Raw genomic sequence first — 16,738 nt, 5'->3', positions numbered from 1 at the left:
GAGTTAGCTTTGCGAGGCAAAGATGAAACTGAGGGCTCCACCAACCCTGGTAAGCCAACACTTTTGAGATCAGTCAATAAATGCTTCTGGTATTGACTTATATGCTGCCCCTGTCTTCATGTTGTTGCTGGACATATCTTTTTTTAAATGTGTGTAGGTCACCTAAATCATCAGAAAAATTGCCCCCCCTGAGAATTTTTTCAGGAGCCGCCACTGTCCAAACATTTTTTTGTTTTGGGGGTATTTTTTACCACCACGTACAGTAGGTGGCGGCAATACAATTTATGAGTGTAGTCTGCCAATAAACCTCAGAGAAAAAGAAGAAGATTTACATGGGGGACTTATTTTTGAAAATGTCGGAAATTCCGTGACCCGGAAGTACTGTTTCAGTGTCGCTGATAACACTGGTGAAGAAAGATGGCAGCAGCTGGAAGAGCAATTGCGCAGGTAAATAATATTTAAGAATAGGAAAACGTGTAGATTTCTTGCTTCATTTAGGGTGTAGCTTGTGTATCCCACATTCAGTAGCCTATCCATATTGCCAACGCGTTATTTTACGCCTAAATGTTCGTTCTAGTTCAGTGCATGCCGGTAGACTGTTTGAAAGGGTTGCTAGTTTCATTCACTAATTTCTTACTCGCTCATCATTAATTCATAGCATATAATTTCAAGAAAATATGAAAGCAATTTATGAGTAGCCTAACAATGATTTTAATCCACCAGGTTGTGCGCCTTCACGCGCCACTTATAAAGTTTCCTAATCGCCTTAGTGACCCAACACCCTATGGTAAGTTTAAATTCTCAATGAAGTGTGTGTTTTATCTTCAACTTAAACTTTATATGAGAATGACATGTGCCAGGCATCTAGCCTATACTGATGTGTCTTGTCGCCACCTTGTTCCAACTTCACCACACTACCATTATAGCATTCTATTAGTTGAACCATATTATTGGAACACCTCCCACACACGGGAGACGACAAAAGTTTGTCCTCTCCTCGACTCCTCTCTCCTCTGTGACTTGGAGAGTGTCAGTCAATAGGCGAACGGAGGACTGTCCCCACCTCCTCCCGCTGAGGAAGCACAAAAGTACCCTAGCTGAGTCCTTTACAGAAGAGTTTTGAAATCCTCCACACCCTCTTTGAATCAGCTGTTGTATACTCAAAGGAGAAAAGCATGCACATATTTTTAAATGATATGCTACTTTACACATATTTTGGGATTTCATCACTGTACACATCATTTGCATGATGACACGTGAGTTAAGGAGAGTCTCATTTAATACAAGAGCATTTGTTTCCACATTCTCTCCTCCCCTCCTCAGTTACTTTTGACGTTTTTCAAAAGGAGGAGAGGACGGAAGAGTAGAGCAAACCAATTGAGAATGTCCCATAGCCAACCTCTCTGGGACCAGGGTTGTGACCACCTATACCTATTTAGCTTAGTGGTTCTAGACGGAGATTGGGTCTCCGTCTAGCAGTATAACACTAGCCCACCGTGTGACTTATTTACCAACGTGTGTCTATGCCTGTTTGGCGATGCTTTTCCCACTTGGGAAGGCATATCTGTGGTCGGTGGACCGTTCTGATAAAGAATGCGTCGTTTGCATCGCCGAGCGGTGCCCAGGAAACATTTAAATCCAATTGTTAGATGCTACCACCCTCTCTCCTAATCAAAATCAAACATGGATGTCAATGTTTGCGTGCACACGCTTCATTCGACTTCTTGTCTACTTCCTGTCTGCAGTAGCATGGTGCTCATATTGCAAGGCTGATTAGCTAGGACAAACAGGTGTGAAATACAGACAGGTGTGAAATACAAACAGGTGTGCACGCGAAGTGAAAACACAACATGGAATCCATGTTTGGTTTTGATTTGGAGGCAGGGTGCTAGCATCTAACAATTGGATGTAATTATTTCCTGGGCACCGCTGGGCGACCTAATCAGAACCGATTACCCATATTCCTTTAGAAGTGGGAAAAGTGTCGCTGCACAGGCAAGGGTCGGCAAATAACTGGCAATATGTTCTAAGACTAGAACTGGGGTCTAAACTGGGCTATACCTATTGTAACCTATTCAGTCCAAGAGGTGCTGAAAATGGGAGTTGCCGCAGCACAGCAGTCCAGTGGTACACATAGTTCACCTATGACCTCTGCACTAGTGCCCCTGACTCGCCTCCCGGGAACCCCAGATACTGCTGCAACTATCAGAGATCTTCCCCAGAGGTATCGAAGAAGGATAGTTGCTCCAGAGGAGATGGAGTACATCCAGGTAAGATATGTACAGTCAACCACAATGGGTATCAACCCCAGATTCAGAATTCAACAATACCACTACAGGTACATGTCATCATAGAATGTATAAATGAAAGTATTTTTGTGCTGTAACAGTCAACAATGTATTCATCTCTTTAAATTTTTTTACAGCGTGGTGGACCAGAGTAACAGACATTTTCACTGATAACCTGCCAAACCATTATCTGGACATTTACTCAGCACTGTATAGCTTTTCAGGAGCCTAACTGCTAGAGATTTGAATAAAAAACACACAAATAAACATTTACAACGCACAAAGAAACATTTATCTCTAGATCCTGTTAGGTCAGAGTGCTGAAATTTTTAAGTTCAAGCAGTGCTGCTAACCTCCTCAAATGTTTTTTTGAATGTATTGTGATATGCGATGGGACGTATGCAGATTCAAGCATTGTCTAGTTTTCTTCTAATAGCCTATGTATTATGCTAAGTAAAGCTAAAAACTGTAAACAAGCCATTGTCATGTCTATCACTTATCTACCTGATAACAGCTACAGTGCCTTCAGAAAGTATTCACACCCCTTGACTTTTTCCACATTTTGTTGTGTTACAGCCTGAATTTAAAATTGATTAAATGGAGATGTTGTCACTCACTCATATACACACAATACCCCATAATGTGAAAGTGGAATTATGTTTTTAGAAATGTTAACAAATTAGTTACAAATGAAAAGCTTAATTGTCTTCAGTCAATACGTTTTTCAACCCTTTTTGTTATGGTAAGCCTAAATAAATTCAGGAGTAAAAGTGTGCTTAACAATCCACATAATAAGTTGCATGGACTCAACTTGTGTGCAGTAATAGTGTTTAACATGATTTTTAAATGACTACCCCATCTCTGTACCCCACACATACAATTATCTGTAAGGTCCCTAAGTCGAGCAGTGAATTTCAAGCACAGATTCCATTTTGCGACCCACTGGTTTTCCTATGGTTCGCAAAGAAGAGCACCTATTGGTAGATGGTGCAGTTATTCATTTTACACTTTGGATGGTGTATCAATACACCCAGTCACTACAATGATACAGTCTCCCTTCCTAACTCAGTTGCCGCAGAGGAAGGAAACCGCTCAGGGATTTCACCATGAGGCCAATGGTAATTTTAAAACGGTTACAGAGTTTAATGGCTGTGATGGGAGATTAACTAAGGATGGCTCAACAATATTTGTAGTTACTCCACAATACTAACATAAATGACAGTGAAAAGAAGGAAGCCTGTACAGAATAAAAATAGTCCAAAATATGCATCCTGTTTGCAATAAGGCACTAAAGTAATTTAGTGGGACTTTTTGTCCTGAATATATGTTTTAATGTCACGTGCACATGTACAGTGAAATGCCTTTCTTGCAAGCTCCAAACCCAACAATGCAGTAATCAACAAAGCATAATGTTTGGGACAAATCCAACACATCGCTGAATACCTCTCTTCATATTTTCAAGAATGGTGGTGGTTGCATTATGTTATGGGTATGCTTGTCATCGGCAAGGACTAGAGTTTTTTTTATATATAAAAGAAACAGAATAGAGCTAAGCACAGGCAAAATCCTAGAGGAAAACCTGGTTCAGTCTGCTTTCCACCAGACACTGGGAGATTAATTCACCTTTCAGCAGACAATAACCTAAAACACATTTATTTTTTGTCTGTTGGTGTCTTTCCTATATATAGCTTTTATTTGGAATTTAATGTCATATCTTATATTGTTCTTGTCTATTACTGTTCTGTACTTTGTCATGTATTTGTATGTTTTATGTGGACCCCAGGAAGAGTAGCTGCTGCATTTGCAGTAGCTAATGGGGATCCTAATAAACTAAACCAAGAAGAGTGTGAATGTTCCTGAGTGGCCAAGTTACAGTTTTGACTTAAATCGACTTGAAAATCTATGACAAAACCTGAAAATGGTTGTCTAGCAATGATCAACAACCGAGCTTGTACAAAGTATTGACTCGGCGTGTGAATACTTATGTAAATGAGATATTTATGTACACTGCTCAAAAAAATAAAGGGAACACTTAAACAACACAATGTAACTCCAAGTCAATCACACTTCTGTGAAATCAAACTGTCCACTTAGGAAGCAACACTGATTGACAATACATTTCACATGCTGTTGTGCAAATTGAATAGACAACAGGTGGAAATTATAGGCAATTAGCAAGACAACCCCAATAAAGGACTGGTTTTGCAGGTGGTGACCACAGACCACTTCTCAGTTCCTATGCTTCCTGGCTGATGTTTTGGTCACTTTTGAATGCTGGCGGTGCTTTCACTCTAGTGGTAGCATGAGACGGAGTCTACAACCCACACAAGTGGCTCAGGTAGTGCAGCTCATCCAGGATGGCACATCAATGCAAGCTGTGGCAAGAAGGTTTGCTGTGTCTGTCAGCGTAGTGTCCAGAGCATGGAGGCGCTACCAGAAGACAGGCCAGTACATCAGGAGACGTGGAGGAGGCCATAGGAGGGCAACAACCCAGCAGCAGGACCGCTACCTCCGCCTTTGTGCAAGGAGGAGCAGGAGGAGCACTGCCAGAGCCCTGCAAAATGACGTCCAGCAGGCCACAAATGTGCATGTGTCTGCTCAAACGGTCAGAAACAGACTCCATGAGGGTGGTATGAGGGCCTGACGTCCGCAGGTGGGGGTTGTGCTTACAGCCCAACACCGTGCAGGACGTTTGGCATTTGCCAGAGAACACCAAGATTGGCAAATTCGCCACTGGCGCCCTGTGCTCTTCACAGATGAAAGCAGGTTCACACTGAGCACATGTGACAGACGTGACAGAGTCTGGAGACGCTGTGGAGAACGTTCTGCTGCCTGCAACATCCTCCAGCATGACCAGTTTGGCGGTGGGTCAGTCATGGTGTGGGGTGGCATTTCTTTGGGGGGCCGCACAGCCCTCCATGTGCTCGCCAGAGGTAGCCTGACTGCCATTAGGTACCGAGATGAGATCCTCAGACCCCTTGTGAGACCATATGCTGGTGCGGTTGGCCCTGGGTTCCTCCTAATGCAAGACAATGCTATACCTCATGTGGCTGGAGTGTGTCAGCAGTTCCTGCAAGAGGAAGGCATTGATGCTATGGACTGGCCCGCCCGTTCCCCAGACCTGAATCCAATTGAGCACATCTGGGACATCATATCTCGCTCCATCCACGCACCACAGACTGTCTAGGAGTTGTGTGATTTTGTTGTCAGCACATTCAACTATGTAAAGAAAAAAGTATTTAATAAGATTATTTCATTCATTCAGATCTAGGATGTGTTATTTTAGTGTTCCCTTAATTTTTTTGAGCAGTGTATTTAATTCTCCAAAAAATAGCAAAAATTTCTAAAAACAAGTTTTCACTTTGTCATTATGGGGTATTGCGTGTAGATGGGTTAATAAAAAAATTATATTTAATCAATTTTGATTTCAGGCTGTAACACAACAAAATGTGGAATAAGTCAAGGGGTATGAATACTTTCTGAAGGCACTGGAGTTGCTTACCAGTGAATGTTCCTAAGTGGCCTAGTTACAATTTAGACTTAAATCGGTTTGAAAATCTATGGCAAGACTTGAAAATGGCTTTCTAGCAATGATCAACAACCAACTAGACAGCTTGACACAATTTCTTCAGAATAATGGGCAAATATTGTACAATCCAGGTGTGCAAAGCTCTTAGAGACTTACCCAGAAAGACATGTATTGACTCAGGGGGTTGAATACTTATCTAATCAAGATACAGGTATATTAGTGTAATATTTTTTGGGGGTAATTTTTCTTCCACTTTGACAGAGTATTTTGTGTAGATTGTTGGCAAAAAATGACATCCATTTTAATCCCAATTTGTAATACAACAAAATGTAGAAAAAGAGGTGTGAATACTTTCTGAAGGCACTGTATATATACACTCCCCTCCATATGTGTTTGGATAGTGAAGATAAATTGTTTTATTTGGCTCTATACTCCAGCATTTTGGATTTGAGATCAAATGTTTCATATGAGGCAACAGTACAGAAGGTCACCTTTTTATTTGAGGGTATTTTCATACATATCTGTTTTACCATTTAGAAATGAAAGCACTCTATGTATCTAGTCCCCCCATGTGAATAAGTTGTGTATTTGGACAAATTCGGTTATAGGGCATTAAAGTAGTCAAAAGTTTAGTATTTAGTCCCATATTCGTTGCACACAATGACTTCATCAAGCTTGTGACTCTAAAAACTTGTTGGATGCAGTTTGTTTTGGTTATGTTTAGCCTAATCTCGTTCCCAGACACTTCCGCCCAAATGCACAAAGAGTGTTGTGGACCAACACTCAAACTTGGCCTTTGTTAGCAAATACAGGGAGGCTTAATCTACCAACCAATCAATCATCTCCTACAACACCTTCCCCCTAACGCTCCCCTGTACGTGTCTTGTGCACCTTTGTTTACGGAGCCACGCATCAGTCGTGTGATTCGCTAAAATTAAATTATGACTAATACTTTACTCAGTAAGGTCACTCCCATAGAATTCTATGGTCACTCCCACTAGGGCCAACTTTGAATCATTGATGTCACAGGCTTATATGCGCTGTGTGCAATAGCCTGGAGACGAGGTTATGTTTTGCCCAATAGTAACTGAATGGTGTATGCTGACTGGAGTAATTTCCTTTTAAGTGAGTAGATAAGAGGTTTCTGAACACTTCTAAATTAATCTTGATGCTGCCATGATTAAGATAAATCATGAATTAATCATGAATAATGATGAGTGAGAAAGTAACTGAGTCTACAACAAAACATGCATTCAGGTTAGGATTTTTTTTTTGGGAGGTGGGGGGGTGAAATGGGGGTGATTATTGTGCCTCTTTAACCTTCTCACTCATCATTATTCATAATCCATTCATGATTATCCATAATCACGGTAGCATCCACATATGGATGTAGGAGTGTTCAGAAACAGCTTATTTTTCTTACAATAAAAATGACAAGACATTATTCACCACTCAGTTCCTATTGGGAAACACCGCAAATGCATCCAACATGTTTTTAGTCACAAGCTTGATGTAGGCATTGTGTGCAAGGAATATGGGGCCAAATACTAAAGTTTTGAATACTTTAACCCTTTATGCTCGTACCCGTATAAGGGTTGAAAATGGCAGATTTGGGCACTGATAAGCACCTTAATTGGAACGTAGTGGCTGTACAGTAACATGCTATACTTAAGCAATAAGGCCCGAGGGGGTGTGGTATATGGCCAATATACCACGGCCAAGGGCTGTTTTTATGCACGACGCAACGCGGAGTGCCTGGATACAGCCCTTAGCTGTGGTATATTGGTCATACACCACAAACGTTGGGGATTGTCATAAATACCGCTTTGATGTCATACAAGCAAGCCAAACACCTGTGAGTTCAAATGTACACTTCACATTTCCATATCATAAAAATCATGACATATACATTGTCAACGTTTATGATCACTATGTTTCATGTACAGTTACAAGATGACATGGCGTCATACCCTGGGTTGTTCTAAACAGAACACGCACCTGAATGCACTCATGACTCATTTCTGTGTGCACCAAAATTACGATCGGTTTCCCTGAATTGCATTGTGAAAGCTTAATACTGTAAGATCGTATTTTATAACTTGTCATACGGTCTGATATACCACGGCTGTCAGCCAATCAGCATTCAGAGCTTGAACCACCCAGTTTATAAATGACAGAGCTCAGGCTCTGCACTTCACAGCGCTGTATGGGTTTTGACTGACAGCCGTTCTGAACTTGAGCACGCAACAAGAAGTTGCCCCATCCCTCCCGGGAATTGAGCAACTTTTTTGTTGTCTGAGTGAAGGAATTGCTTTATTTTGGAAGAATAGACGTTGGGGATTGTAATAAATACCGCTTACAAGCAAGCCAAACACCTGTGAGTTCAAATGTACACTTCACATTTCCATATCATAAAAATCATGACATATACATTGTCAACGTTTATGATCACTATGTTTCATGTACAGTTACAAGATGACATGGCGTCATACCCTGGGTTGTTCTAAACAGAATGAGCCTATCTTTGTTTAGAACACGCACCTGAATGCACTCATGACTCATTTCTGTGTGCACCAAAATTACGATCGGTTTCCCTGAATTGCATTGTGAAAGCTTAATACTGTAAGATCGTATTTTATAACTAAGCTAGTCATGTTGGCAATAGAACAAGCTTTCAAATTATGCCCACCTGACCCAGATTGCGATTTCAAATGGGCAATTTTTGGATTGCGTAAACAACAACAGTAATTGTGTGATGGTGGGGATGCAGGGTTGTTCCAAACAAATAAATCGGTTTGCTTGCTAGTTCCTCAACAGCACAGCTAGGAGAGCTCAAAGCACCTTATAGTTTGATTCTGAGTCATAAAAGTGCATTGAAATTACTTAGGAACTGTGCACACTTTGGAGAGGTGAGTGGCTACTTGGAGACACCAGATAGTCCTCACTCAAACCCTTGTGATTTTTTTGTCTTATGTTGCACCTACCCCACATTTTCAAGGAATATTCTTATGTTGCTGAATGTACTGAGAGTATTTTCAGATTTCATTATCAAATGCGGCGAAAAGTACAATACATGTAACATGCACATCAAATCAATAGTACAGTGGGGGAAAAAAGTATTTAGTCAGCCACCAATTGTGCAAGTTCTCCCACTTAAAAAGATGAGAGAGGCCTGTAATTTTCATCATAGGTACACGTCAACTATGACAGACAAATTGAGAAGAAAAAAAATCCAGAAAATATTTTTGGTAAAAACTCAACTCGTCGTGTTTGGAGGACAAAGAATGCTGAGTTGCATCCAAAGAACACCATACCTACTGTGAAGCATGGGGGTGGAAACATCATGCTTTGGGGCTGTTTTTCTGCAAAGGGACCAGGACGACTGATCCGTGTAAAGGAAAGAATGAATGGGGCCATGTATCGTGAGATTTTCAGTGAAAACCTCCTTCCATCAGCAAGGGCATTGAAGATGAAACGTGGCTGGGTCTTTCCGCATGACAATGATCCCAAACACACCGCCCGGGCAACGAAGGAGTGGCTTCGTAAGAAGCATTTCAAGGTCCTGGAGTGGCCTAGCCAGTCTCCAGATCTCAACCCCATAGAAAATCTTTGGAGGGAGTTGAAAGTCCGTGTTGCCCAGCGACAGCCCCAAAACATCACTGCTCTAGAGGAGATCTGCATGGAGGAATGGGCCAAAATACCAGCAACAGTGTGTGAAAACCTTGTGAAGACTTACAGAAAACGTTTGACCTGTGTCATTGCCAACAAAGGGTATATAACAAAGTATTGAGAAACCTTTGTTATTGACCAAATACTTATTTTCCACCATCATTTGCAAATAAATTCATAAAAAAATCCTACAATGTGATTTTCTGGAGAAAAAAAATCTAATTTTGTCTGTCATAGTTGACGTGTACCTATGATGAAAATTACAGGCCTCTCATCTTTTTAAGTGGGAGAACTTGCACAATTGGTGGCTGACTAAATACTTTTTTCCCCCACTGTATGTTTCGATTCAGCCTTGTGTGGGTTGAACTGTTGTCCACCAACTTTTGTCTAATAATTTTGCCATAATCTCCAAACTGTTCCATTTCAATTACTTATGCATAATATGCTTTATATATTTATTCTGTAAGAAAGTTCAATTTAGCCCTATCCATATAGGCCAATTCCCACGAGTGTAAAGGGTTAATACACTAAGTGAATTTGTCCAAATATTTATGACTTCTTCAAATTGGGGAACTAGATACATAAGCTGCTTTAAGTTCTAAATGGTAAAACAGATACAGTATGTATGAAAATACCCTCATAAAAGCTGACATTCTGTAATGTCACCTAATATGATACATTCTATCTCAAATCTAAAATGCTGGAGTATAGAGCCAAATGTAATATTTTTGCTTCACTGTCCAAATACATATGGAGGAGAGTGTATTAGTAATTTCCAGTTTGTGTGTTATTACACAGTCTAGCCTTGACCGGCTTCAACTTCAGCCTAAACTTAATTTGCTGACTTGATGTATTAAGAAAATATTGAGGAACATTTTGACCTCAAGGGCTTTCTCCATCATAACATATTTGGAGACAACCTGGTAGAGAACAAGTTTGACAGAAATGATACAAAGCAAGAGTTTAAATTAAAAAACGAAATGCAAATGAGCACTACATTAAGTAATGTACAAACCTAATTCACGATATGCAGAATGTCTATGAAGTTCACACAAAACAGCTTGGCATTCCATTGAAATAGGTACTTTATCTACAGTATGAAAATGTGTCTTTAAAGTTTTTAAATTAAATTCCAGCACAATCTCTAGCTAAGTAAAAAGACACAAAAAATGGTGATACCCTCAATTAAAATAATTGTTATTACCCTTACTGAAATCCACACAACCTTCTTCAGATTAATAACAATCTGTCGATAAAAAACACAACCAAGAAAACATTGAAGATCCAGTTCCCAAATATACCTAATAGCTAACATTTGAGCAACTTTTAACATTCTATAGTGTTATGGTTAAGGAACATACTAGTTCCTTTTTGATTTTCAAATACCAAACTACTGTACAATATTTTCCACTGCAAATTCACATTTCAGTTAATTGAACATTAGTATCACTTCTATTCAAATATTATTACTTGTAGAATTGATCAGTTGAAGGTAATTAGATCCAAGTACAGTCCTACACATTTCATTGTTGGAAATGATCAATTCAGGATCACTCGTATGCTCTGTTCTTTAGAAAGGTGAGAAGTGAGAACTTTTATTAATTTCCATGTCATGTTTCGTTACAGTCAAGGATTCATTAACCAAATGATCCAAAACTACAGCGAGGTTGCTGACACACATATTAGCAAAGGTTTGACAACATCAAACCAAGTCTTTATCCCTATTTCCATCAAACCAATTATCTAGCCCGATTTCAATATATCCAGAGCTAAATGTTGGACAGTTGGCTCCAAAAATAACATTTGGTTTGGTATACTAAAGATGAAGGTGCTGCAAGGGAAGCATTCAGCTTACATTATCTTATGCTTTGACTGTGGAACAGCACAGTTGGTTCTGCGGGTTTATACAACTTCAGTCCATTGACATTGGATGTTATGATTCACTTTGATTGATACCGATCCATTTCAACACTGGATGGTCTCAAGGAACAAGTTGTCTATTGGGCTTATATGGTGACGTCTATGACATACTACAGTACAACCAAAGACATTCCTACTACACCAATAAATCTCCCAAAGAATGAACACTAGGAACTACAACCAGATGGGGTGTCTCACACTGTATTATTTGTGTCAGTATATCATTTTCCAGGTGGTCTCATGTCACCATTCATAAAGCTTTCCAAAATACTACACAATGACCGGGATTCAATCAAAGACGTGTTGTAAACAAGCCCACAGCGCTTGACATTTTTAATATAATTTCCACTTGAGTCGACATCTTCAGCGTTTATCGTGAATGCGATCTCCATTGTCTGTAGTGAAATGGGCTTGTCTACAACGCACCTCTGATTGAATCCTGGCCAATGTCATTATCACTTGCCATAAGCATGTAAACTGCAAAAACATTTCCAAAATGTTATGCCACACAACATCTTTACTTGCATCATGACAAAGATTCTCGGCATTAAAAGCAGAGCATGCCTGTGGCAAGTGCTATAACACATCACACTGACTTCATAAAGGCTTTACAAATGACTGTGCATAACACCACCAAACTAATCCCTTTTCTGATATATCCAGGGTCATGTTCATTAGGCACCAAATTAAACAGGGAGGGAATTTTCACTTTCTGTTGCAAAACAGTTTAAAACGCTTTCGGTTGCGTGCTCTAATGAACATGACCCAGGTCTCTTAAGCACTGGCACAGCTTCAGGGGTCTGCTCTTTCTAGAGTCCTCCTCAGCCTTCCTCCTCTTCATACGCTAAAATGAAATCGGCAATGGTCTCCACCACGTAATCTGGCACAAAGTCCTTCCGCTCAGGGTCATCACTGTCCTTGTAGCCCTGCGCCTCCTCCAGAGTGGACACTCCGGTGAGGGTGAGCATGGTGTCCAGGCCACAGTTAGCCCCAAACAGGATGTCAGTCTCCAGACGGTCACCCACCATGAGGGACTGGCCGGGGTCCAGGTTGAACTGGCTGGCAATGCACTCGAACATGAAGCAGCTGGGCTTCCCGATCACCATGGCTTTCCTGCTGCTGGCCGTCTCCACAGCGGCCGTGAGGCTTCCCGAACCTGAGGGAGAGGAGGAAGCGGCGCCAGAGAGTCAGGGAAGATTACCAGCTACTACCTTTTCAATGTTTAACTTGTAAACGGCATACTGACGTACAGCAGTGGTCAGCAACCCTCATTCTTAAGGTGTCCAAGCTTTTGTTCCAGCCCAGCACGAATATTCTTGATTCAGCAATACAACGGCTTGGGGCTGTTTTGAAGCCACACTAAAAATAATCCAAAACTAAAAATTATGTATTTGTAATGCCTGTTGTCAACTGGAGCTGATTTGATATTTTTTATTGTCAAGTAAAATAAAACCAATTGGTGAACTGCACTGCTCTTCAACAGAGCTTACACTTATTTGATGTGCACTTATTAGTAGTTGACTGTACCTTGATAGGATGTTTGTGTGTGTGTGTGTGTGTGTGTGTGTGTGTTGTGCTGGAAAAAATGCCTGCCTTCAAAACCTAATATCCAAATAGACACCAGTAGTGCTCCAGGACCAGTACAGGTGACCACTTAGCCAAACAGTGAGGAATGCCCAAAACAACCTTTGTCAGGGTTCAATCTGTAAACAACATTATGTGCAGTATCCTTAATTTCATGAACAGAGCAGCACACAATAGAAGACATCATGTGTGTGTTGCTGGGAGTAAAAACGGATTGAGTTGCACTTCACACAGCATTCAAAGCCATTCTACACAACTGCCCATGTCTACCAAATACTGACGACACATTTCTCTGATACAAACTAACTGTTTAACCAACAGGTGTGCTCAACCAACCTAGTGCGCTGTGAAAAGTTTACATGACAGGTCTCAATGAATATGTGGATACTGTATGTCCAGGCACCACAGGGCTAAAATGTAGTAAACCCTTTCTACATGGTGTCCCTATTCACCCTGTTACATTGAGGTGAAATTGAAGTAGATAATGGTCCCCTGGTGAACTACAGGATGTGCAAACTTTCGTTCCAGCCCAGCACTAACACATCTGATTCAACTAATCATGATTAGTAGGTGTCCAAATCATTAAGGACTTAAAATGGTCTGCACACACGTGCACAGTCCCCCTCAGGAGGTTGAAAAGGTTTGGCATGGGCCCTCAAATCCTCAAAAAGTTATACAGCTGTACCATTGAGAGCATCTTGACTGTCTGCATCACCGCTTGGTATGGCAATAGCACCGCCCTTGATCGCATGGCACTACAGAGGGTGGTGCGGACAGCTCAGTACATCACTGGGTCCAAGCTCCCTGCCATCCAGGACCTCCAAAGGAAGGGCCGGAAAATGGGTATCCAGCCACCCAAGCCATAGACTGTTCTCTCTGCTTCCGCACGGCAAGCGGTACCGGTGCATCAAGTCTGACTCCTGAACAGCTTCTATCCCCAAGCCATAAAACTGCTAAATAGCTAACAAAATGGCTACATGGACTATCTGAGATGAACCTGAGTTGCACCATCTATGCACACTCACAGGGCCCTACACGCTCACTGACACTCACTCCATCATTTGCTCACACACATATGCATATAATATAAAGTTTATACTGACTCTACACACCCACTCACACATAATCATCATATACGCTGCTGCTACTCTGTTTATCATATATCCTGATGCGTAGTCACCTTACCCCTACACATATCTACCTCTATCACTCCAGTATTTTTTAAACCAACCGCTTTGTGTCAATGTGTAGTTCATACTAGTGATATTATGTTTGATACCGGAGCTCCGAGGCATGCATAGAAATCGTTAAGCAGCTAACTTCAAATCAGTGTGCCGATGAGTGCATCGCTTTATCAGTAGTACGTCATCAATGACGTCCGAAGCTTAGTTTGATCACATGCTTTTTCAAACAGTTTGTTGCAAAATGCGAGATCACACTGAGTTTGCCGTGGTTCCGGTGCTTTCCTCGATTTCAAGCTGCTTTTAAACACGGACTTCTACTGGACACCGTACTTACAAATATAGTTAGGATTTTGTAAAAAAACTTTAACCTTACTGGTAGCTTAGCTGGTAGAGTAGGGAACTATGGGACATTCAGGGATGTGAGGGTATGAGGTCAAATCCCGTTAAAGACACACTATTTTGAAAATTGTTATGTGAAACCAGACTTCCTGCACTGTTATTCAAATAATTGGTTTAATTTAATATAGTATAAGCTTTGTCTTAAGCATCCTAAATAATGCCATAGATTCTGGGTTTTTTAAATGGTAAACTAGAAGGCAAAAAAAGGGAATTCCAACTGATTATAAGCTACTAAAGCCAACAATTTACCACTGCACCAGAGTTTTGATGATAATGGGAGAAAAAACCTCTCTGATGATCAAACGTAGCTATTCATTGCTGACCAGCAGATGTCTGGATAAGAGCGTCTGCTAAATGACGTAAATGTAAATGTAAATGTAATGTCACTAATGGGCACTGTGAAGAGAAAATGAAGCTCTGAGTAATGAACTGATTTTGGCACAATTTGGTGAAAGCGCCAAAGCCTTCTGAAAGCCTCTGTTTCCCATCACTAGTTCATACATGCATAATCTATGAGCAGAATTACTGTTTTACCTCAATTAGCCACGAAATCCCTAGTTTGAAAGCAACTGTTTTCTGGAAGCTGTGCAGAGCCATATTCCCTACATTTCCCCCCACATGGGCCAGTCCCCTAGCAATTAGAGTTCTAGTCAATGAGCTTCAGCCCCCTCGCACATTGTACACAATTTTCGGGGACCACTTTTGGCTGGTGAGTGCTACTTTCAGAACTACTGGCTAAAAAGTATAAAACAGTCCCGGAGAATCTCTTTACATCAGCTGTGCTAGTGCTGGACTGGAACAAAAGCCAGCAGGACCCTCACCAGTGAAACACCTACCTGGTGTTATTCTGCCTCCTCGCAGTGGGTGCCAAGGGTCAGGGTCAGTGGCCAGAAACAGGCACTCAGTATTCTGTAAGTAGCAGCAGGCTTTGGCCAGTTTTATGAAATCAAATTTCTCGTCATATCCCACCAGCACTGCCTTCACGTCTGGGTCCAACGGGTAGTCGTAAATGGTCCCAGTAGGTGCGTCAGTGTCCTCCTCCACTATGGGAACCCCAGCATCCCGTAGCTCCTTCACAACGCCCTGGCACCCTATGACATACACCTTGCCCTGCAACTTCGCCACGTCTCGCAGGTAAGCCGCAGAGCAGTACGCCGAGCTGAAGATCTCCTCCTCTGCGACATCAGTGAAGCCCAACCGGATAAACTTCGTCACGTAGCTCGCTCTGGGCCTAGTACAGTTGTTGGTGATGAAAAATACCTTTTTGCCTTGTTGTTTCAGTAGTGTCACCACTTCTGGCGCGCCTGCCACTACCGTTTCGCCATTCCAGATGACTCCGTCGCAATCAAAAAGGACGTTGAGCTTGGAATCGAGAAGCTCTCTTATTTGGGAACTCCTGATTTTGTGACACCCTCTGCTACTCACCAGCCCAGCCATTCTGAACGATGTGTTGAGGAACAACCTCGCGTGTGGTTGTCTACAGCAAGATATGATTACGCCAGTCAAATAGAACGAACAAGGACAGTTAGTTCCCTCTAGTTCCACCTCCCTTGCGCACAACAGTGATAAATGGATATTATATATAAAAAATAAATAATGAAACGTCCCCGTCTGTTATACAGCACTCATTCTATTCGTTTCATTGGCGCTGGCATTTAAGACCCACCCACCAAGCATATTTTGCAATAACACGGCGCTTCGTCTTTAACCATTAGGCCTATTGACCGGCGATTACTGTTTACAACATTGAGTTACATGTAACACTCCTGACAACTTGCGCAGACAGTAAAAACAGTGAAACTTGCCCGTTACAGTTTTTGTGCGGCTAAGCCATATTGGTATGGGTTCCAGGGATGTCTCCGGATAGAAATCCAATAGAGCTGCCAACGCAATGCCATATATGGACATGTGTATGTGACGTCCAAACTCAGTAGCTCTACTCTCATTGGTCCTAAGGATTTGTTTAAGTAACGGCTGACGCAATAAGCGTCGTGTTCCCAACAGGAAAGTGTGATTACTGTCAGGAAACAGAGACCGTGGAGCATGTATTGCTACAGTGTGGGCAGTATCAGAGGGAAAGAGAGAGGATGAGATCTAGTATGAGGGAGAAGGGGATACAGGAAATTAGTTCAAAGAGTATATTGAGTAGAACGTCATTAGATATA

At 41.5% G+C, this 16,738-nt stretch overlaps 2 protein-coding genes across 3 annotated transcripts; one reads left to right on the top strand and one right to left on the bottom strand.

Annotated features, from left to right (window-relative positions):
* Positions 1 to 344: 344 nt before the first annotated feature.
* On the top strand, positions 345 to 2,764 carry LOC121583400 (28S ribosomal protein S36, mitochondrial). 2 transcript variants are annotated; one of them, XM_041899579.2, is made up of 4 exons: positions 345 to 447; positions 724 to 787; positions 2,080 to 2,270; positions 2,426 to 2,764. In XM_041899579.2, exons 1-4 carry the CDS (start codon positions 418 to 420, stop codon positions 2,441 to 2,443), a joined length of 303 nt encoding a protein of 100 aa, XP_041755513.1. In that variant the 5' UTR covers positions 345 to 417; the 3' UTR covers positions 2,444 to 2,764. The 2 variants fall into 2 exon arrangements, with proteins under 2 accessions (XP_041755513.1, XP_041755512.1); XM_041899578.2 differs by lacking the exon at positions 345 to 447 and having other exon boundaries at positions 676 to 787.
* A 7,163-nt stretch (positions 2,765 to 9,927) lies between these two features.
* Positions 9,928 to 16,466, bottom strand: LOC121582751 (pyridoxal (pyridoxine, vitamin B6) phosphatase). The gene is made up of 2 exons (XM_041898831.2): positions 15,410 to 16,466; positions 9,928 to 12,562 (listed from the first exon to the last, which is right to left on the bottom strand). The coding sequence occupies exons 1-2, from the start codon at positions 16,008 to 16,010 to the stop codon at positions 12,228 to 12,230; spliced, it is 936 nt and encodes a 311-aa protein (XP_041754765.1). The 5' UTR covers positions 16,011 to 16,466; the 3' UTR covers positions 9,928 to 12,227.
* Positions 16,467 to 16,738: the final 272 nt, after the last annotated feature.

Source organism: Coregonus clupeaformis, chromosome 15 (assembly GCF_020615455.1).
Source record: "Coregonus clupeaformis isolate EN_2021a chromosome 15, ASM2061545v1, whole genome shotgun sequence".
NCBI classification, from domain to species: domain Eukaryota; kingdom Metazoa; phylum Chordata; class Actinopteri; order Salmoniformes; family Salmonidae; genus Coregonus; species Coregonus clupeaformis.
Note: the sequence above shows the minus strand (reverse complement) of the source record. Positions and strands in the feature narration are given on the sequence as shown.

Coding starts and splice junctions, on each gene's coding strand:
- LOC121583400 (XM_041899578.2), top strand. CDS start 691: ATGAGTAGCCTAACAATGATTTTAATCCACCAGGTTGTGCGCCTTCAC. Junction 788..2,079: donor TAGTGACCCAACACCCTATG/GTAAGTTTAAAT, acceptor TAACCTATTCAG/TCCAAGAGGTGCTGAAAATG.
- LOC121582751 (XM_041898831.2), bottom strand. CDS start 16,010: ATGGCTGGGCTGGTGAGTAGCAGAGGGTGTCACAAAATCAGGAGTTCC. Junction 12,563..15,409: donor AGGAGGCAGAATAACACCAG/GTAGGTGTTTCA, acceptor CCTCTCCCTCAG/GTTCGGGAAGCCTCACGGCC.